This window comes from Mesoplodon densirostris, chromosome 13, assembly GCF_025265405.1.
Source record: "Mesoplodon densirostris isolate mMesDen1 chromosome 13, mMesDen1 primary haplotype, whole genome shotgun sequence".
Taxonomy (NCBI): domain Eukaryota; kingdom Metazoa; phylum Chordata; class Mammalia; order Artiodactyla; family Ziphiidae; genus Mesoplodon; species Mesoplodon densirostris.
This window is the reverse complement of record NC_082673.1, coordinates 71993093-72009257: the sequence shown is the minus strand read 5'-3', so window position 1 is coordinate 72009257 and position 16165 is coordinate 71993093. Positions and strand designations below refer to the sequence as shown.

General features: G+C 40.0%; 1 protein-coding gene across 1 annotated transcript in view; it reads right to left on the bottom strand.

Annotated features, from left to right (window-relative positions):
• Window positions 1-2830: 2830 nt before the first annotated feature.
• The window catches only part of SLC30A8 (solute carrier family 30 member 8), a 33074-nt gene continuing 19739 nt past the window's right edge, over window positions 2831-16165 (bottom strand). Inside the window, exons 4-8 of the mRNA XM_060116240.1 lie at window positions 14618-14771; window positions 10563-10713; window positions 8807-8912; window positions 4262-4396; window positions 2831-2976 (exon numbers count right to left, since the gene is read on the bottom strand). Coding sequence (XP_059972223.1) covers window positions 2831-2976; window positions 4262-4396; window positions 8807-8912; window positions 10563-10713; window positions 14618-14771 — 692 coding nt within the window. The remainder of the gene's footprint in view (window positions 2977-4261; window positions 4397-8806; window positions 8913-10562; window positions 10714-14617; window positions 14772-16165) is intronic.

The window sequence follows — 16165 nt, the reverse complement described above, 5'->3', positions numbered from 1 at the left end:
CCTCTTATCCCATTGGCTTCTTGTCAAAAGGCAGCCATCCTGAGGGCCAAGACCTCCATGCCCCACTCACCTGCTGTATTTTCCCTTTTAGTCTATAAGTGTGTGTGTTAGTGTGTGTATGTGTGTGTGTGTGTGTGTGTGTGTGTGTGTTGGAGAGTGCTAGTAGTAGCTAGTGGGTAGAGCCCAAGGATGCTGCTAAACATCCTATGATGCACAGAAACAACTTTTTGCTATTGTGTTGGAACAGTTTGTCCACAACAAAGAGTTGATCCAGCCCCAAATATCAATAATGCCAAGGTTGAGAAACCCTGGGTTGGAAAGAATATCTATGGAACACTCACTTTTTACCACACAAAGAACCGTGTTCTTTTTTTTAATATTTATTTATTTATTTGGCTGTGCCGGGTCTTAGTTGCAGCACATGGGATCTTCGTTGGCACATGTGGGATCTTTTAGTTGCGGCATGCGGGCTTCTTAGTTGCGGCACTCGGGATCTAGTTCCCTGACCAGGGATTGAACCCAGGCCCCCTGCATTGGGAGCTCAGAGTCTTAACCACTGGACCACCAGGGATGTCCCAAGAACCTTGTTCTTTACATTATCCCATGTAATTCTAACAGAAATTATGCCATGTAATTCTAACACAAACCCATTGATGAAAATATAATCCCCATTTTCAGATGAAGAATCAAAAGCTCAGAGAAATGGAGTAGCCCCTGAAGGTCACAGATCTGGAAGGCAGCAGAAAGGGACTCACACCAGGGTTTCTAATTCCCTCTCAACGTTCATCCCTCCACCACAGAGTCCCCTGTTTCCACCATGTCACTCCTCTCTCCCTTTCATGTCCCCATTGTCACTGGTATAATTCAGGGTCTCTGGGGGCAAGGTCTTTTGGTAGGTCAGCCTACAACCACTTCCATTAGCTTAGGTTTCCTCTTTCTTTCACCAGACTTTTGTGTAGACAAGATACAAATTTAGTGTTACCTAAGACAGGATACATTACAGAAGCAGTGTCATGCCTTTACTTTTAAACTCAGCAATTTATTCATCCCATTCTTGGAGGAATGTAGGCTCGTCTTTAGCAGGCACTTCTGAAATAATGGTTGATTGTCAATGCAGATTACTTGGTCAAAAAAAAAGTGTTCAAAGAGAAAGTGTAGATGGGATTGTGGCCAAATTAGATCTGGTTTCAGCTACTTTCTCACTTGGACTTGCTTATTCCTCCTGCTCTGGTCCTTCGTCTCTAACTCATCCTTCACTTAGTACGCTCCAGCCACAGGGACCTTCCTCAATTCCTCAAATGCACCCAGTTCTTTCTTCAGGGTGTCCACTCGTTCTCTGGCTTCTTCTAGAATGTGCTTCCCTCTGCAATGCATTTGGCTATCACCTGTCTTTTCGTTCAAGTCTCAACTTGGATGCCATTTCTTCAGAGAGGCCCTCCAGTGACCTCCCCCAATCTCAATCAGCCTCTTCTTTCACATCACTTGCTGCTATTTGTAGTACATTCTAGGTGGTGTTTATTAGTATAATGCCCGGCTCCCCACATAGGGGAAAGAGTTCTATGAGGGCAAAGGCCATGTCAGCTTGGTTTAACCAATGCTCAGCCCATAGCCTGCATCAAAAAAGTATTTTTAAATGAATGAATAAATGACATTGGTTACTTTACTTAACGTTTACACCCATATCTAGACAATGATGGTATTAATTTGAACTTTTTAAAGGTATCATTAGAATGAAATAAGAGGACATATCTAAAGAGCCCAGTATAAGATAAGAGCCAACTAGGACAATAATTGGTGCTCCATAAATATTATTCAAGACCTGGGAGCTCTTATCTTAACTCTTTGACTAAATTATTTTCCATGTGACTTGGGGTAAATACTCTGCCTCTCTGTGCCTCCTCGTTTTCTTTTATTATTAGGCCACACCGTATGAAAACACTCAAAAAGCAGCAGTTTCATCATTTTTCATTTGTACAGGTGCCTTTTATACAGGGAAGTAAAATATAGTTCAGCAGTTTCAGACATATCACAACATAGTGTGCAAGCAAGATAAAGAGAGGGAATTCTATCCCATTTAGTGAATAGTGATATTGATAAGGAGTAGAAAGATAATGCCCCCAATTATATTACAGCTTAGGGGGAAAGTCAAGCTCTAAGGGAGTACTAGACTTCCACATTCCCTTTTACCCCTGACTTGACTCCTGTCATTTTTTTTTTTTTTTTTTTTTTGCGGTACGCGGGCCTCTCACTGTTGCGGCCTCTCCCGTTGCGGAGCACAGGCTTTGGATGCGCAGGCCCAGTGGCCACGGCTCACGGGCCCAGCCACTCCACGGCATGTGGGATCTTCCCGGACCGGGGCACGAACCCATGTCCCCTGCATCGGCAGGCGGACTCTCAACCACTGCGCCACCAGGGAAGCCTGGCTCCTGTCATTTTTGCTTTTCGTGTTTTGGAAAAAATTTGTGACTCTTTCCTTGCCACTGATTCCTGATAAGACTTTCGTGAGTTCAACTTTACCCACTCAGCCTTGGGATGCGTTATTGAAAGGAGGTGAACTTTTTATCACCTGTGGTTACAAACAGCTGTTATTTCAGCCCCAGTCAGGAATAATCTATACACACATTCCTGGAATTGAACACAGCTACTGATGGGTTGATCATCCAATGGACTGATGAATCTAAATGCATTTTCATTCATGGTGGATGGAGCTAAATAAAGAAGGGTAAAATGTGCATTGAACTGTATCATGAATTTCTCAAACTTCTTCCTTTGGTTTCTTAGAAACTGCAGAGCAGCATGTCAAACGTGGGGAGCTGGCAGTGCGACTGAGCTAGTCCCGGGGATCTTCACAGAAAAGGCAGTTGGGGTCCTGGTCGGCTAGAGGTTCCATCTGAATGGTGAGTGAGTGCACAGGAAAGCTATTGCCGAGGGCTTTCGCAATTTCTCTCCGAACCACCTGGCTGTCCCGGCTGGCTGCTGTTGATAAAGAACCACAGTGAGATTGGCACTGATTTGTACACACAGGGGTGACGTCTCATCTCCAGCTTTTGTCTTTGACCTGGTGGGGCGGGGCACAGGCAGTGCACTCAGAAGGAGCCATGATGGCTCTGACAATCAGCTACATTCACACAGACAAGACAGGGGACATCCTCGTGCTGCAAAGCACCCTGTCACTATGGGAACTCTTCTCGCCCACAGCCTCTCTGGAGTCTGGCGCTCCTAGGAGCTGAGTATGAAAGTGGAGATAAGCCATGAAAAAGCCAAGTCAAAACGATTATTTCTTATACAGCCCTGCTCACCAGTTCCCTGGGTTCTCTGGGTTGCCACCCTTATAGCTAATCAGAATTTATATCAAGGAGAGTGACAAGAGCCAGGAAGCATTTAGAGCAGCAGACCTCACCGCCATCTTTTCTCTTGTCCCAAAAGGTATCAGGAGGCTGTAACGTTCCCTCCACAGTAACCTGATTGTTTACTAGATTCTTCCATTTGCAGTGAAACATTGGTGTAGTAGAGGCTGTAAATTCCCTGCAGCCAGATCCGTGCTTCTCAGCAAAGATGAGGGTGTCTGAGAAAGCACAGCCCTCAGATGACTCTTCTGTTCCCTGCCTCTAAGTAACTTCATGAGTGATTTCTTAGCAGCCTAATACGTCATCCTTAGCCTGAGCTGTCTCCCGAGGCAGTGCCCATTTTCTCAGCCCTAGGATATATCATGAACAAAGTCACCTTCTACTTGAAAAAGTAGTTTTTAGGATAAACCCCAAATCCTAAGAGTTATCTCACATGGTTACAGAATTTCTAACCATTCAGGAAAGGAACCACCATTAACCCTGACGAGAATATCTTTTAACTTTTTAGAACCTTAAGGATGGGACCATCTTTCTCTCTTTGGTGATAGGCAAAGCATCTTACACACCAAAGATACTCAATGAAGATTTCTTCTTAAATTCTTCCTCTTATTCAACTGATAGGACATCAAGTCAAACGGAGCTTAAGGCCTTGAAGTTTGAGTGGCATTTTAGCCTTTTGTCCTCCTCTCTAACCCTCTGCAGCCAGCCTCCAGGGTTGTCATAAGTATCAGTGTTGCCATGATGACACTGGCAAGGGGGACGCTTTCCAAAGGCCCTTGGTCCCACAAAACACTTTACAGTTGTTTGGGCAGGGGCAACAGACACTCAGGGCTCCTCTACCAAAAGGAGGGAAACTACAGACTTTACAGGACAAGGACTGAGTTTCATCCAGGGTGTTTACAAAACTCACTGACCTGCAGTAACGTGAGCTGAGAGAATCACTTGGTTCATTGTTAGCGACCAGACGTGCAAGCTGTGCACAGACACCACCCCTTCCACCGCTAAAATGAGCTCCTTCACACCATTGTAACTCAGGTTCTTTGGCACACCTGCCAAGAGGACAGAGTGGGAGGCTGTTATTATTTCACTAAATACAGCTCAGCACAATGGCCAATTGAGGACGCAAAGTCCTTAGTAAAATATTAACTTGTCCTCTCCATTTATGGTTTCTTATTTCAAATATTTACAAAGCAGATTCACCTGACTATTTCAGAGGTTTTACCATCAATCACAGGTTCACAAAGAATATTTGCAGATCTTACTAGGCAATCATCAACAACAGTCATCACCCTTCATTTTCAGAGTGTATGGTTTACCCAGTTATCTTTGAAATTATCTGGGAAGCAAAAGGAAATCACATGGGATTTGGTATCAAATTATCACGGGTTGGCATTCTGACGACAACTATTGTGAATTTACCCAACTCTTGGAACGTGTCTAATCCTTAGAACATTTGTAGTAAAATAGGGATGGTAAGAAAAATATGTAGTTAACAGAGTCCTTTGGGGACTCAAAATATCTCAGAACATATCTGTCCTTTGTGAACTCTACTGCTATACAAGTGTTAGTTATCCAACAGGTCACTTAGTGAGTGGTGTTAATAGGGGATCCTAATGTTGTAATACCATCTCATTATTCAGTCTGTAGAATTTCTGCTATTTTAAGTATCTTAGGGTTTAATATTAGGGCCACAGAATGTAGTAGTTTGACTTTCATCCTTGTTTCTAAAAGAACAGTGTGGGACACACAGGAAGGTAGGAAGTCTGGCAGCCAATCAGCTATTCTTTGGGGCTGAAGGAACTGGGGTGTCTCTAGCCTCGAGATGAGAAGGCTAAGGGAAGTAGGATCACTGTTTTCAAACATTGCAAGGATTGTCACATAGAAGATGACAGGATATGAAAGTGTAAGGGCCCGAGTCAATGGTTGGTTAAAATCATAGAAGACATCAGTTTGATATAAGAATTTTAAAAAAATCAACTCAACTAGTACAAACGTGGTAAAGCCATTTGATGCTTTAGGTGAATCCTTGTCAACTAAAAGTGATGCAAAGAGGATGCTGTAGAAGAGATTTCTAAGGGTAAACACTTTTTAGCTTCCACTTCAATTGTATACATACATCACAAACACCTGGTGTGTTTGTTAAAAATAAATATGCCTTGGCTCCATTAAAATGCTCCTGAAGAAAATTTCTATGGATGAGGCTCTGAAATCTATATGCTTTCATAGTGGTTCTTGACCTTGGATGCACATTAGTGTCACCGGGGCTTTTAGAAATCCTGATGATTTCTAAAATGATCAGGAAATTTAGAAATTTCTAAAATGATTTGTTGGGTTACACCCAAGACCAATTAAGTCAGATTCTCTGAGGATAAGACCCAGCATCAGTATTTGCTTAGCTCATTTGGTGATTCTAACTGAGTCAAGGTAGAGGACCATTACACTAATATTTACCAGCTACTGGGCAGCTCTACCTTGCAGTGGTTCTCAAGCTTGGTTGCATGTTAAAGAACATCAAAGCCAGCCCCTATTAAATCAAAATCTCTGGGTCGAGGGCCTGGGTATAAGTATTTTTTAAAAGCTTCCCAGATGACTGTAATGAGCAGCTAGTAGAGAACCACTTACTTAAAAGGAATAGGGAATCCTTAACTCTCCTTTTTCAGGATTTAAGAACCTTGCTCATGAGGATTTCCTCCTTGAGGCTAACTTAAAATTCACTACAGTTTTTTAGTTTAGTCCCACTTCATATTTCATAGAACTTGTCACCATGGTTTTTTACTCTGTGAGCTGCACAAAGCTCAGGATACTAGAAACAAAGAAGTTCTTGTCTCAGATTAGCCAGAGAATGTGCATGGCGTCATGGGTGAAAATGTTACATCATCATCATAATAACACCTTTATTGAGAAGCTACATGTCAAGGTTTGTATTGAGTACTTTATTTATAGTAATTATTTTATTTAATAGTTGTAAGAACTTTAAGAACTAGTTAATGAGTGTTACAACTCCTATTTGGAGAAGAAAGTGGGAGTCAGAGAGGTTAAGAAGAATTGCTAAGGCCACATAGGTAGGTGGGATGTCAGATTCTAAGGTACGTGCTCTGGGTGTGGAGTGTCATGCAAATGCTAGACTCCACATACTGTAACCCAAAGTTGACTATTATGCCCAATGTGTCATCTCTGGAGAGTTTCATTTGACCCTTTGAAGACCTGCTGTCATTCATCTAGGACCCTTGAGATAAAGTCATGATCCCACGACCTCTTTTTCTCTTGCCTCCTTGATCACTTGACTTTTATGGAGAATGCAAGTCCACTGTTACTTATTTTACTCTATGAAATAATATTGACAAGCAAAAGGATATGTTCCCATTGGCCTCAATGTTTCATCACACCTTAGAAAGCTTTTTCTTTCTGGGGGAGAGCCTGCAAAAATATTAATGCATCCAGGAAAATACCCAGATTCGTTTTCAAAAAGATAATTACCCAGGCTAATAAGCATATGAAAAATCACTCAGTAGTCTTCATAATTAAAGACTTGTGTATGGAATCAATAAGATAATATTCACCTATCAGATTAGAAGAGAATCAACAGTTTGACAATACCCAGTGATGGTGAGGATGTGAGGAAATGAGCACTCTCATAGGCTGTTGGTAAGAAAGAAATTGATATGGTATCTTTGGTAGAAAGGGCAATATCTATCAAATTTTTAAATGCACATAACTTCTGAAACAGCAATACACTTCTAGGAATTATTCCACAGATATACAAGTGCTAAAAATATAATTGCAGCATTATTTGTAATGTCTGTCAATAAGCAGGTGTTGCGATACATGCTTGCAGTAGAATAGAATACTTTGTATCCATGAAAAAGAATGAGGTGTATCTATGTATGTACTAATATGGAAAGATCTCCAGTTGAAAAAAGCAAGGTGCAGAACAAAATATGTATGTAATCCCAGTTTGTATAAAAAACACATACACACACACACTATATATATACACACACATATACACACATGTATATATGTATATTACATGTACCTATATATATGTAAAAGCATAGATATTTTTGGAAAGATATATGTCAACTTATTAGTAGGTGTTACTCCTGAATAATGGGACTGAGAATTCAAAGGTGGAAAAATGGAGAGACTTTTTCTTATCATTTTATACCTTTCCATCTTTTTAAAAAAATTTTACCAAGTACAAGTATTATTTTATGCTAACCTAATTTGAAAACCTAATTTAAAAATTAAGCATCTTCCAGATAGGAGTTACCTGCCAGTTTCAATAATTAGCTACATTTTTCCTTAAATTGAAAAAAAGATAATCATGAGAGAAGGTCTGTACTGAGAGATAAAGTGGAATATAGTCATCTCACATTGTACACACATTTGTCTTTTCTCCACCGTCAAGTCAGTAAGTTCCGTAACAGCAGTAACAGCTGCAGCTCAGCACTTGGCCCTCAGGAAAGGAAATGGATGCATCTGTGACTTGACAAATCAAACATTGTCCCCTTCTGAGCGAGGACATTCACTTGTTACTCAGTGATGTTTGACTCCGTTTTCTGTTTCCCTGTGGTCAATCAACATTATCACCTACCAACGATTATCATGCCCTCTGAGAACAAAACCTTTAAAGGTGTACTGGGCAGTGAATGCTAAGCTAGGGAAGGGTGAGCTGTCGTGAAGGCAGCTGTACTCTGAGACTGTGTCTACCTTCGGTCAAAATGTGCCAGACAGGAAAGAGAAGCTCAGCCGACGTATGGCTATTTTTGATCATCTGAATGTTTGATAAGATGCCAACCTCTGGTTGTGATTGAATTTTCTAAGCGCCGCTCCCAGTGCCCTCATGGAAGAACCCTTTCAGGGGTATGAAGAGACTAGTCCAGTGGTTCTCAAAGTACGGGCCTCCACCCAGCAGGATCAACATCTTGTTAAAATTCAGGTTCTCAGGCCTCACCCCAGGCCTACTGTCCCAGGAACTGTTGGGTGGGCCCAGCAATCTGTGTTTTAACAGACCCTCCAAGTGGTTCTGATGCCACTGTCTGAGAACTGCTGGCCTAGTCTAATGAGCATTTTAGGCAAGTCCTTCATAGTAGCTGTAATGCTGCCTGAGGGATAGATTTATTCAATATTTCTTAGGTATTTGCCACATATTTAGGGATACATTTATATTTTTGCTGTATCTCCCTCACTGAATCACTCATTCTAGTGTTTGTACGTATTGTTTTTATACTATGCCATATCATTTAACAGTTGCTGAAGAAAACAGAAGCCAATCCTTTTTATTTATGTATTCCCATTTGAATAAAAATCATAATTTTTTTCACAAAAATTTCTTGTAAGTTTACATTTTCCCTATAATGCAAACTCACAGTGAGCATGCCTTGAGGCCATTCCCTTTTGTGATTATAAGGAAGAGAAAACACGGATGCTGGGAATAATAAGAAAATCATTCCTACCTTCCATGAGTAAGATGGAGAAGTCCTTTAAGACAGTGATGGTGCTGACCAGAACCAGGATGGAAAAGACAAATGTACAGATCGGGTCAGCTATTTTATAGTCTGGCTGGAAAATATGGGGATTTCAGTTAATTGAATCCAGGCCTCCCATGCGGAAAGTCTGATAGATAAAATAAGTAAAGCTTCACGCTTCCTTCCCGCCCTGTCACCCATTCACCCTCCTGACACTAAACATCCAACTCAGAGGCAAGACTTCCTGAAGACCCAGTCCTTCTTCTAAGCTTTCAGCTCTCAGTGACTCAAGAAAGGGAGACCATAGGACATGCTCTCCCCACAATTTAAGAAGTAAAAAGAGAGTTATCCTTGAGTGCTCTCTCAAAAGGCCTGAGTTAACTTCTCTCAAATTAATAGAAGTACAGAGAATGTGATGAAAATATGCACACATTTGTACGACAGTCAGTGACTTTTCAACCTTAATTATGATGAAAAGAAAGGATATCTTTTGTGCAGAGGTTGCATGTAACCAAGGTATAGCCAGAGCTTGGTCTTGGCAGACTGGGTTAGTTTACTTCTTTCCCTCTTAAATATGACACATAGTCAAGGCAGGCATCTTTGATACAGTCCAAAGGATATGTACTGAGGCCTCATTCTCGTGCTTTCTCACCACTGGAGCCCTTGGCCTCAGGGTAAAACACCTGCTATTCTGCCCTTGATGAAGTTTTGTGCCACAGAAAAATCTGTGCCTCATTACTTCTAAGACACCTGGCAAGAATAACCTTGGTAAGAGTACTCTCAAACTTCACTCACCCTACAATTTTGAACGATTTTGTCTTAAACTTAAAGCTTTTAGTGAGGATTTGCTCAATTGAATTCAGACATGTCTTTGTAATTTTTTATTTACATGTTTTCATTTTCCAGTAAAAATAATAGAGTCCTTGCTAACTGGGCAGTCGTGATGCAAACAGACAGAGCTATACGTTCCTCTCCTCCATTGCCCCCCTACCTCCACGCTTACCCAGCTCTGTTGGTTCTTGGTATTACCAAATAGAGATTTGTAGTGAATATTTGTTTGGGGTCAGAGGCCCACTCAGGATCTATTCCAACTTTCAATTGACACCCTGACTTTTTGGAAATAAGTTACCTGCCTCCCATGGTGGGAGAGTCAGTCAGGTGCTGTACCCTCCCCGGCCAAACAGCAGATACAAGACTCAACCTAGGTCAATTGGGCTCCATTTCCCAGAAATATGAATCCTCAGCAGAGTGACAAGAACAGGAAAGAAATTAGTTGAGTCACATTCATTTCAGCATGGTGCCTCGGACAGAAGTTGGATAGTTTCTGAAATCTAGATACCAAAATTTGCTCTTTATTCTACCTTGATTTCTGTAGAGGAGTCCATCCAATAAATTTCAGCCAATGAGTCTACTTTTTGCTTAAGTGAGCTACAGATCTTTTCTGTTGATTACAACCCAAGAATCCTAAGTTATTCATGGTTCCATTGCAATCTATCTTAACCGCAGAACAGAAGAAACTACTTTCTTGAAAGACTGGCAGCCCTACAGTTAAAGACATAGCTCTTAGGAATTTGGAAAGTCTAAGGTTTCAAGCTTTGCACGTTTCTTTGTTTAAACCTTGTAAAGTAGTTTGTGTAGGCAACCCGGCTGTCCACCCTCATTTAAGTTAATAATGGAGGGTCAGCTTCTGTACCACCTAATCTATAAAATCACTAAGACAGTGAGTAAACTCAAACATACTCACCTTAAAGTAGATAATAAGTGCACTGGTTAACACACTGATGCTCTGAAGTAGATCTCCAAGGGCATGTACAAAAGCAGCTCTGACACTGGCATTAGCTTGCACTTCTTTGTGATTGTGGCCAGGGTGTCTCTGGTGCAAAATCACACTTAGTCTGGAAGAAAACACAATGTCCTTGGCCCACGAGATTAACCCTTAAAAATCTATGCAGCATAACAGGGGAGTTGACGACAGCATGTATGACCCAAAATGGCAAAGAGTTGAAACATTAATGCTTTATGGTGGACTATTTTGAACTAATTTTGAACACAAGGGTATCATGGAATTTAAAATATTTCACACAAGGATAGACAATGAAGATTCACCCCAGTTTTCTTTTCCATCTAATTAATGCTACTCTGTTTCATTTTAAAACTGGAAACCATCACCTCTTAGGTAAATGCCAAGTATTTGACAATGAGGAGGGGAAATATCATTTATTGAGGGTCTACTGAATGTCAGACACTGAGCTAGGCTTAAAGCTGAGCTTTGGTGGGAGCTTCATTAAATGTGCTGGTTTCAAATGCAAAAAAGCAGCAGAAAACAATAAAACAAAATAAATAGTGAATTTCATCAAAGTTGGATTTTTTAATCTTTTATTTGACTTAATTTTGTTCATTTCCATGAGAATTGGATATTTTAAAAATTCCCTAATGGCCAATGATGAGAGTACTGTGCTTATGCATATGTAGCTCTTTATCAAGAGACTGAAGTATATTAATGTATTATAATGTATATAAATGTCATATGTATATATAACATATTGCAAAATTTAACAGCTCCAATCCAAGTCAAAGAGACTAATAGTGGGCCCTATAAATTATGTACCTGATTCTATTTATCCACAACTTTAGGAGTAATATCTCTTATGTTTTGCCTAGAAACACTTTCTGTACATTTTGGAACAAAGGTTTAAAAAAATAATTTTTCAGTACCATGTATCCCAGTCTATTTGCAGGTAAAGTGTCTGTTAAATCTCAGGCCATCATCACAAAGTGGAGAGACTGCTATCCACCAAGATGTGAATATTACATAATTTACAGTTTTTAGATTGTCAGTGTTTGGGCAGAAATTCACCCTCAATTAGGAGTTACCGTTTAAAGTTCTTCAGACAACCTAACATGCCTAGCATACATGGCAGACCTAGAAAGAAGTTAATAGACTTTCTTTCTAAGTCTGCCATGTATGCTCATCACATTGTTATTGATTCTTTTACCCATTTTATATTAAAAAAAAACTTACTTAGGGATTCTTATATGCCAGGCAGTATTAAATGCTTGGGGCATAAAGGTGAAAATAGATTTAGTCCCTCCCCCATTGTAGCTTTAAGTATGATGGAGATGGAGATTTTAGAAAGACACACATAAATGGAAAATTCTAATTATACTAAGTCTATTAAGAACTGGTGCTACAGATAGTACAACAGGGGACTCTTAGTTAGACAGACAAGGCAATTGAGTTGGATTTGAAAGGTTATACTAGAGTTAAATAGGCTAGTTAAATAGTCTAGGAAATGTTGCAGGCAGAGAAAAACTTAGCCTTAAGGCGCTGCCAATAATCTTCATCTGAGAATCCCTGAGCAACTTCTGTTAGAACTTTCTACCTTGATTTTGGGCTCCCGAGGAATAGATTTATTCCCAAATTATGGTTCTGATACCTCTGTGGTCAGACAATACAGCATCTAGCAGAACTTGAAACCTGTAATCCCAGTTCTGGGAGTAAACATTTTAGTCACTCAGTATCCTTATCCATAAATAACTGCCTGCTTGCACAGGGAAGTCAATGCTTTTCAATTCCCTGGTCTTTGTAAGCATGAAAAGCACATGCAATATTAGGGTCGAAGTTCAAAAGCAGTTGCAGTAAAAAGAGAATTTGGATGGTATCTATTTAGAAAGTCACACTTGGTCATCAAGGTGCCAGATTTATGTGGTAGTTAACTGGGTGCATTCTTCATCTTTATGCAGCATACACACAACCTATGTGACATATGACTCGGGAAATTATTAACATTTTTATTGTTCCTGCTGCCCTGGGGACATATTGTTCTTCTTATGCAAAGATGATGATATTGACTCCCAGTCAGCAGGACATGTGGTCTGGCTTATTTGTCTCCTAGTAGTGATAGATTTGCATTGATCTTCCCATACTTTTTCTCCCAGGGCCAATATGAAACACATTTTCAAGTTAACTGGGTAGAAATAGTGATCTAGTCAGTGACAGCAGATCAGATACCACTCTTCTAATTGTTTAGCTTAGAGATTTTGAGCAATGGGTCCCAAACTAAGGGATGAGGAACTGAGGCAGGTACAAGCTAAGGACATGAAAGCACCTGGAGGAACTTACTCAAAGTACACACAGACTACCCTCTAATTCCAGGGATTCCTTTGTGCCCGCTCTCAAAAAACAAAAACAAAAAAACGCTGTGTAAAATGCCATTCTTCATCACTGTCTTCTTCACTTCCACTCGTGAACTTACCTCCTTGAATGTATCATGTTACGTTGCAAGATAGACAGACAGGTGATACATAGATGGTTTTCTATTGCTGCTGTAACAAATTACCACAAAGCCTTTGTGGCTTAGAACAACATAAATTTATTATCTTATAGTTCTGGAAGTCAGAAGTCTAAAATGAGTGTGCAGGACTGCATTCCTTCTGGAGGCTCTAGGGGAGAATTCATTTTCTTACCTTTTCCAGCTTCTAGAGGTCACTTACATTACTTGGCTCCAGGCCCGTTCCTCCATCTTCAAAGCTGGCAATGCAGCATCTTCTCTTCCCTCTGATCTCATACTTCCCTCTTATAAGGACTTTTGTGGTTACATTGGGCCTATCTGGATAATTCAGGATAGTCTCCCCTTCTCAAGATCCATCCTTAACCACACTTGCAAAGTTCCTCGTACCATGTAAGTTGACATATTCAGAGGTTCCAAGGATTAGAATGTGGAAATCTTTGAGGGGCCATTATTGTGTCTACCACAGATGATAGGTAGGTAGGTAGATGGATGGATGGATGGATGGATGGATGGATGGATGGATGGATGGATGGATGGATAGATAGATAGATAGATAGATAGATAGAGTTTTAAGTAAGGTTGCCCAAAATCAGACTATCAAATAGGAAAGATCAAATCAACCCAAAAGGATCAAAGCCCTGGCTTCAGCTCCGCATTATCATGAGCAATCAAATAGTTCATTTGGGAAGACCAGACCAGTATGGCAATGGTCACATGTCCAGCAGGGCATGATCACATTTCCTCTAAGAATGATTTAAGACTGCCTGGATGAGAGAATGGACCAAGAGATGGAAACTAAAGACAGAGTTTAGCTAGCACAGCTTAAGAGTTTTCATGCAATCATAATGATGCAAAGATAAGATAGACTGCTTTTGAGAGAAATAAATTCACTGTTATTCTGTTAAAATATATGAAACTAATGACCACTTTATGGGGATATTGCAAAAGAGAATTCAAAAGTAGAAAGGGGAGTGAAGTAAATAAAATTCATGATCTCTTCCAACCCAGGTTTCTGGGAACTCGTAATGTGTTCATGTAACAAAAAGAGTAGGAGTAAGTCACATCCCACATGGAACCATCAATTTGTGTGAGAGAGTAGAATGGCTAGAAGCTCAATTCTGGGTTTGGTGGGTCTGTTTTCAAATCCTGCTCTGCACTGCCTCATTGGCAGTTTATTTAACCTCACCGAGCTTCAATTTCCTAATCTATATGGTATGAGTGTTGTGAACATTGAGCTTGATAACGTAAATAGATCAGAAAATCTCAGCACTGTCTCTGACACATAGGAAGCATTCAAAATGGTAGCTATTAGAAGCCAATATTAAAACACACTGTAACTTAAGCTAGCACAACCAGCCCTATTTTCAGTCTTAGAGCCATTTGAACACTCTCTCAGGTCTCTACTATCCTCACAAGTGGAGGAATTAAAAACAAACAATAACAACAACAACAAACCCACAAATCTATGTCCAGACAAGCTTCATGGGCAGTGTGTGGGGTGACTTACATAATGTTCGCCGCCACCGCACAGCTCGCAACAATGATCATCACGGTCGCCTGGATCTGGTAATTGGAGTACAGCAGGCGTTCACATGCTAGGTACACCAACACACCAGTCACCACCCAGATACACAGAATGGACAGCAGGGCACCAAGGATCTCTAGGGATTCAAGCACACAGACATGCATACACAAAGAATTTGTGAATCACCTTAACCTCCCCAAGAGTCATAAGATTTTAATGCTCCACCCCACCCCCAAAAAAGAGAGGCTTCACACTAGCTCACTCAGTGATTTGCAGAGCAAAAGTGTGGATGGATTTTAGCACTAAGATAAGACACTTTAATGTTGTATGCATAAAACACCAGTATCTGAGTTCATTATGCTCCATATTACTAAGTAATTTTCAGTGAATTTTTAAAGCATATTAATGGCTGCCTGCCCTTGCTATTTTCCTGAGGGATTTTAATTTAAACAGGTGCTAAAATGATCGAAACTTATTAGGAGATGAAATATTGGGACACAAAGAGTAAAATGTGTTTAGAAACTCTTAATTTTGCCATAAAACGTTTACAACTTGCCAGCACTGTAAAATAGTAAAAAGGGAAGCCTTCAGAGACTTAATGAAAATGAGTTTCATATGCCAACCCAACATATTGTAAACACAGAGGCAAACTCCAAGGTATATCAACACTCTAACTGCATTTTACAAGCAAGAGTAAGGAAAAGAAGTGTCAGAGTGGAGATATTTACATGAACATTTAAAATAAGATAGTGTTCAAGCTTCCCTCTAAGTGAAGTATGTTTGCTCACTTAGAAGTTCCTTACACCTTACCTGGATCTTTCACTTAACCTTGTAAATAGGTTCTAAAAGCCTACAAGGCTCTAGAAACATTCTGTGAGTCAGTGGTCAGGCACATTTCATAATTCCGACCTTCCCCCTTTTAAAGCAGAGCAATGTAACATATTATTTCTCAGATTTCAGTCACTTACATACACTTTCATGATTTTTACCATATTCACATGACCCCGTCTCATTGGCCACTTAACACTCTATTTTTTTTTTATTGAGGTGTGGTTGATGTACAATGTTATATAAATTTCAGGTGTATGAGATAGTGATTCAAAATTTTTAAAGGTTATATTCCATTTATAGTTATTATAAAATATTGGCTAGATTCCCTGTGTTGTACAATATATCCTTGTAGCTTATTTATTTTATATATAATAGCTTGTAGCTCTTAATCCCCTACCCCTGTCATGCCCCTCCCCGCTTCCCTCTCCCCACTGGTAACCACTAGTTTGTTCTCTACATCTGTGAGTCTGCTTCTGTTTTGTTATATTTACTAGTTTGTTGTAATTTTTAGATTCCATATATAAGTGATATCACATAGTATTTGTCTTTCTCTTTCTGACTTATTTCACTTAGCATAATGCCCTCCAAGTCCATCCATGTTGTTGCAAATGGCAAAATTTCATTCTTGTTATGGCTGAGTAGGATTCCATTGTATGTGTATGTATACGTATGTGTGTGTGTGTATATATATATATATAT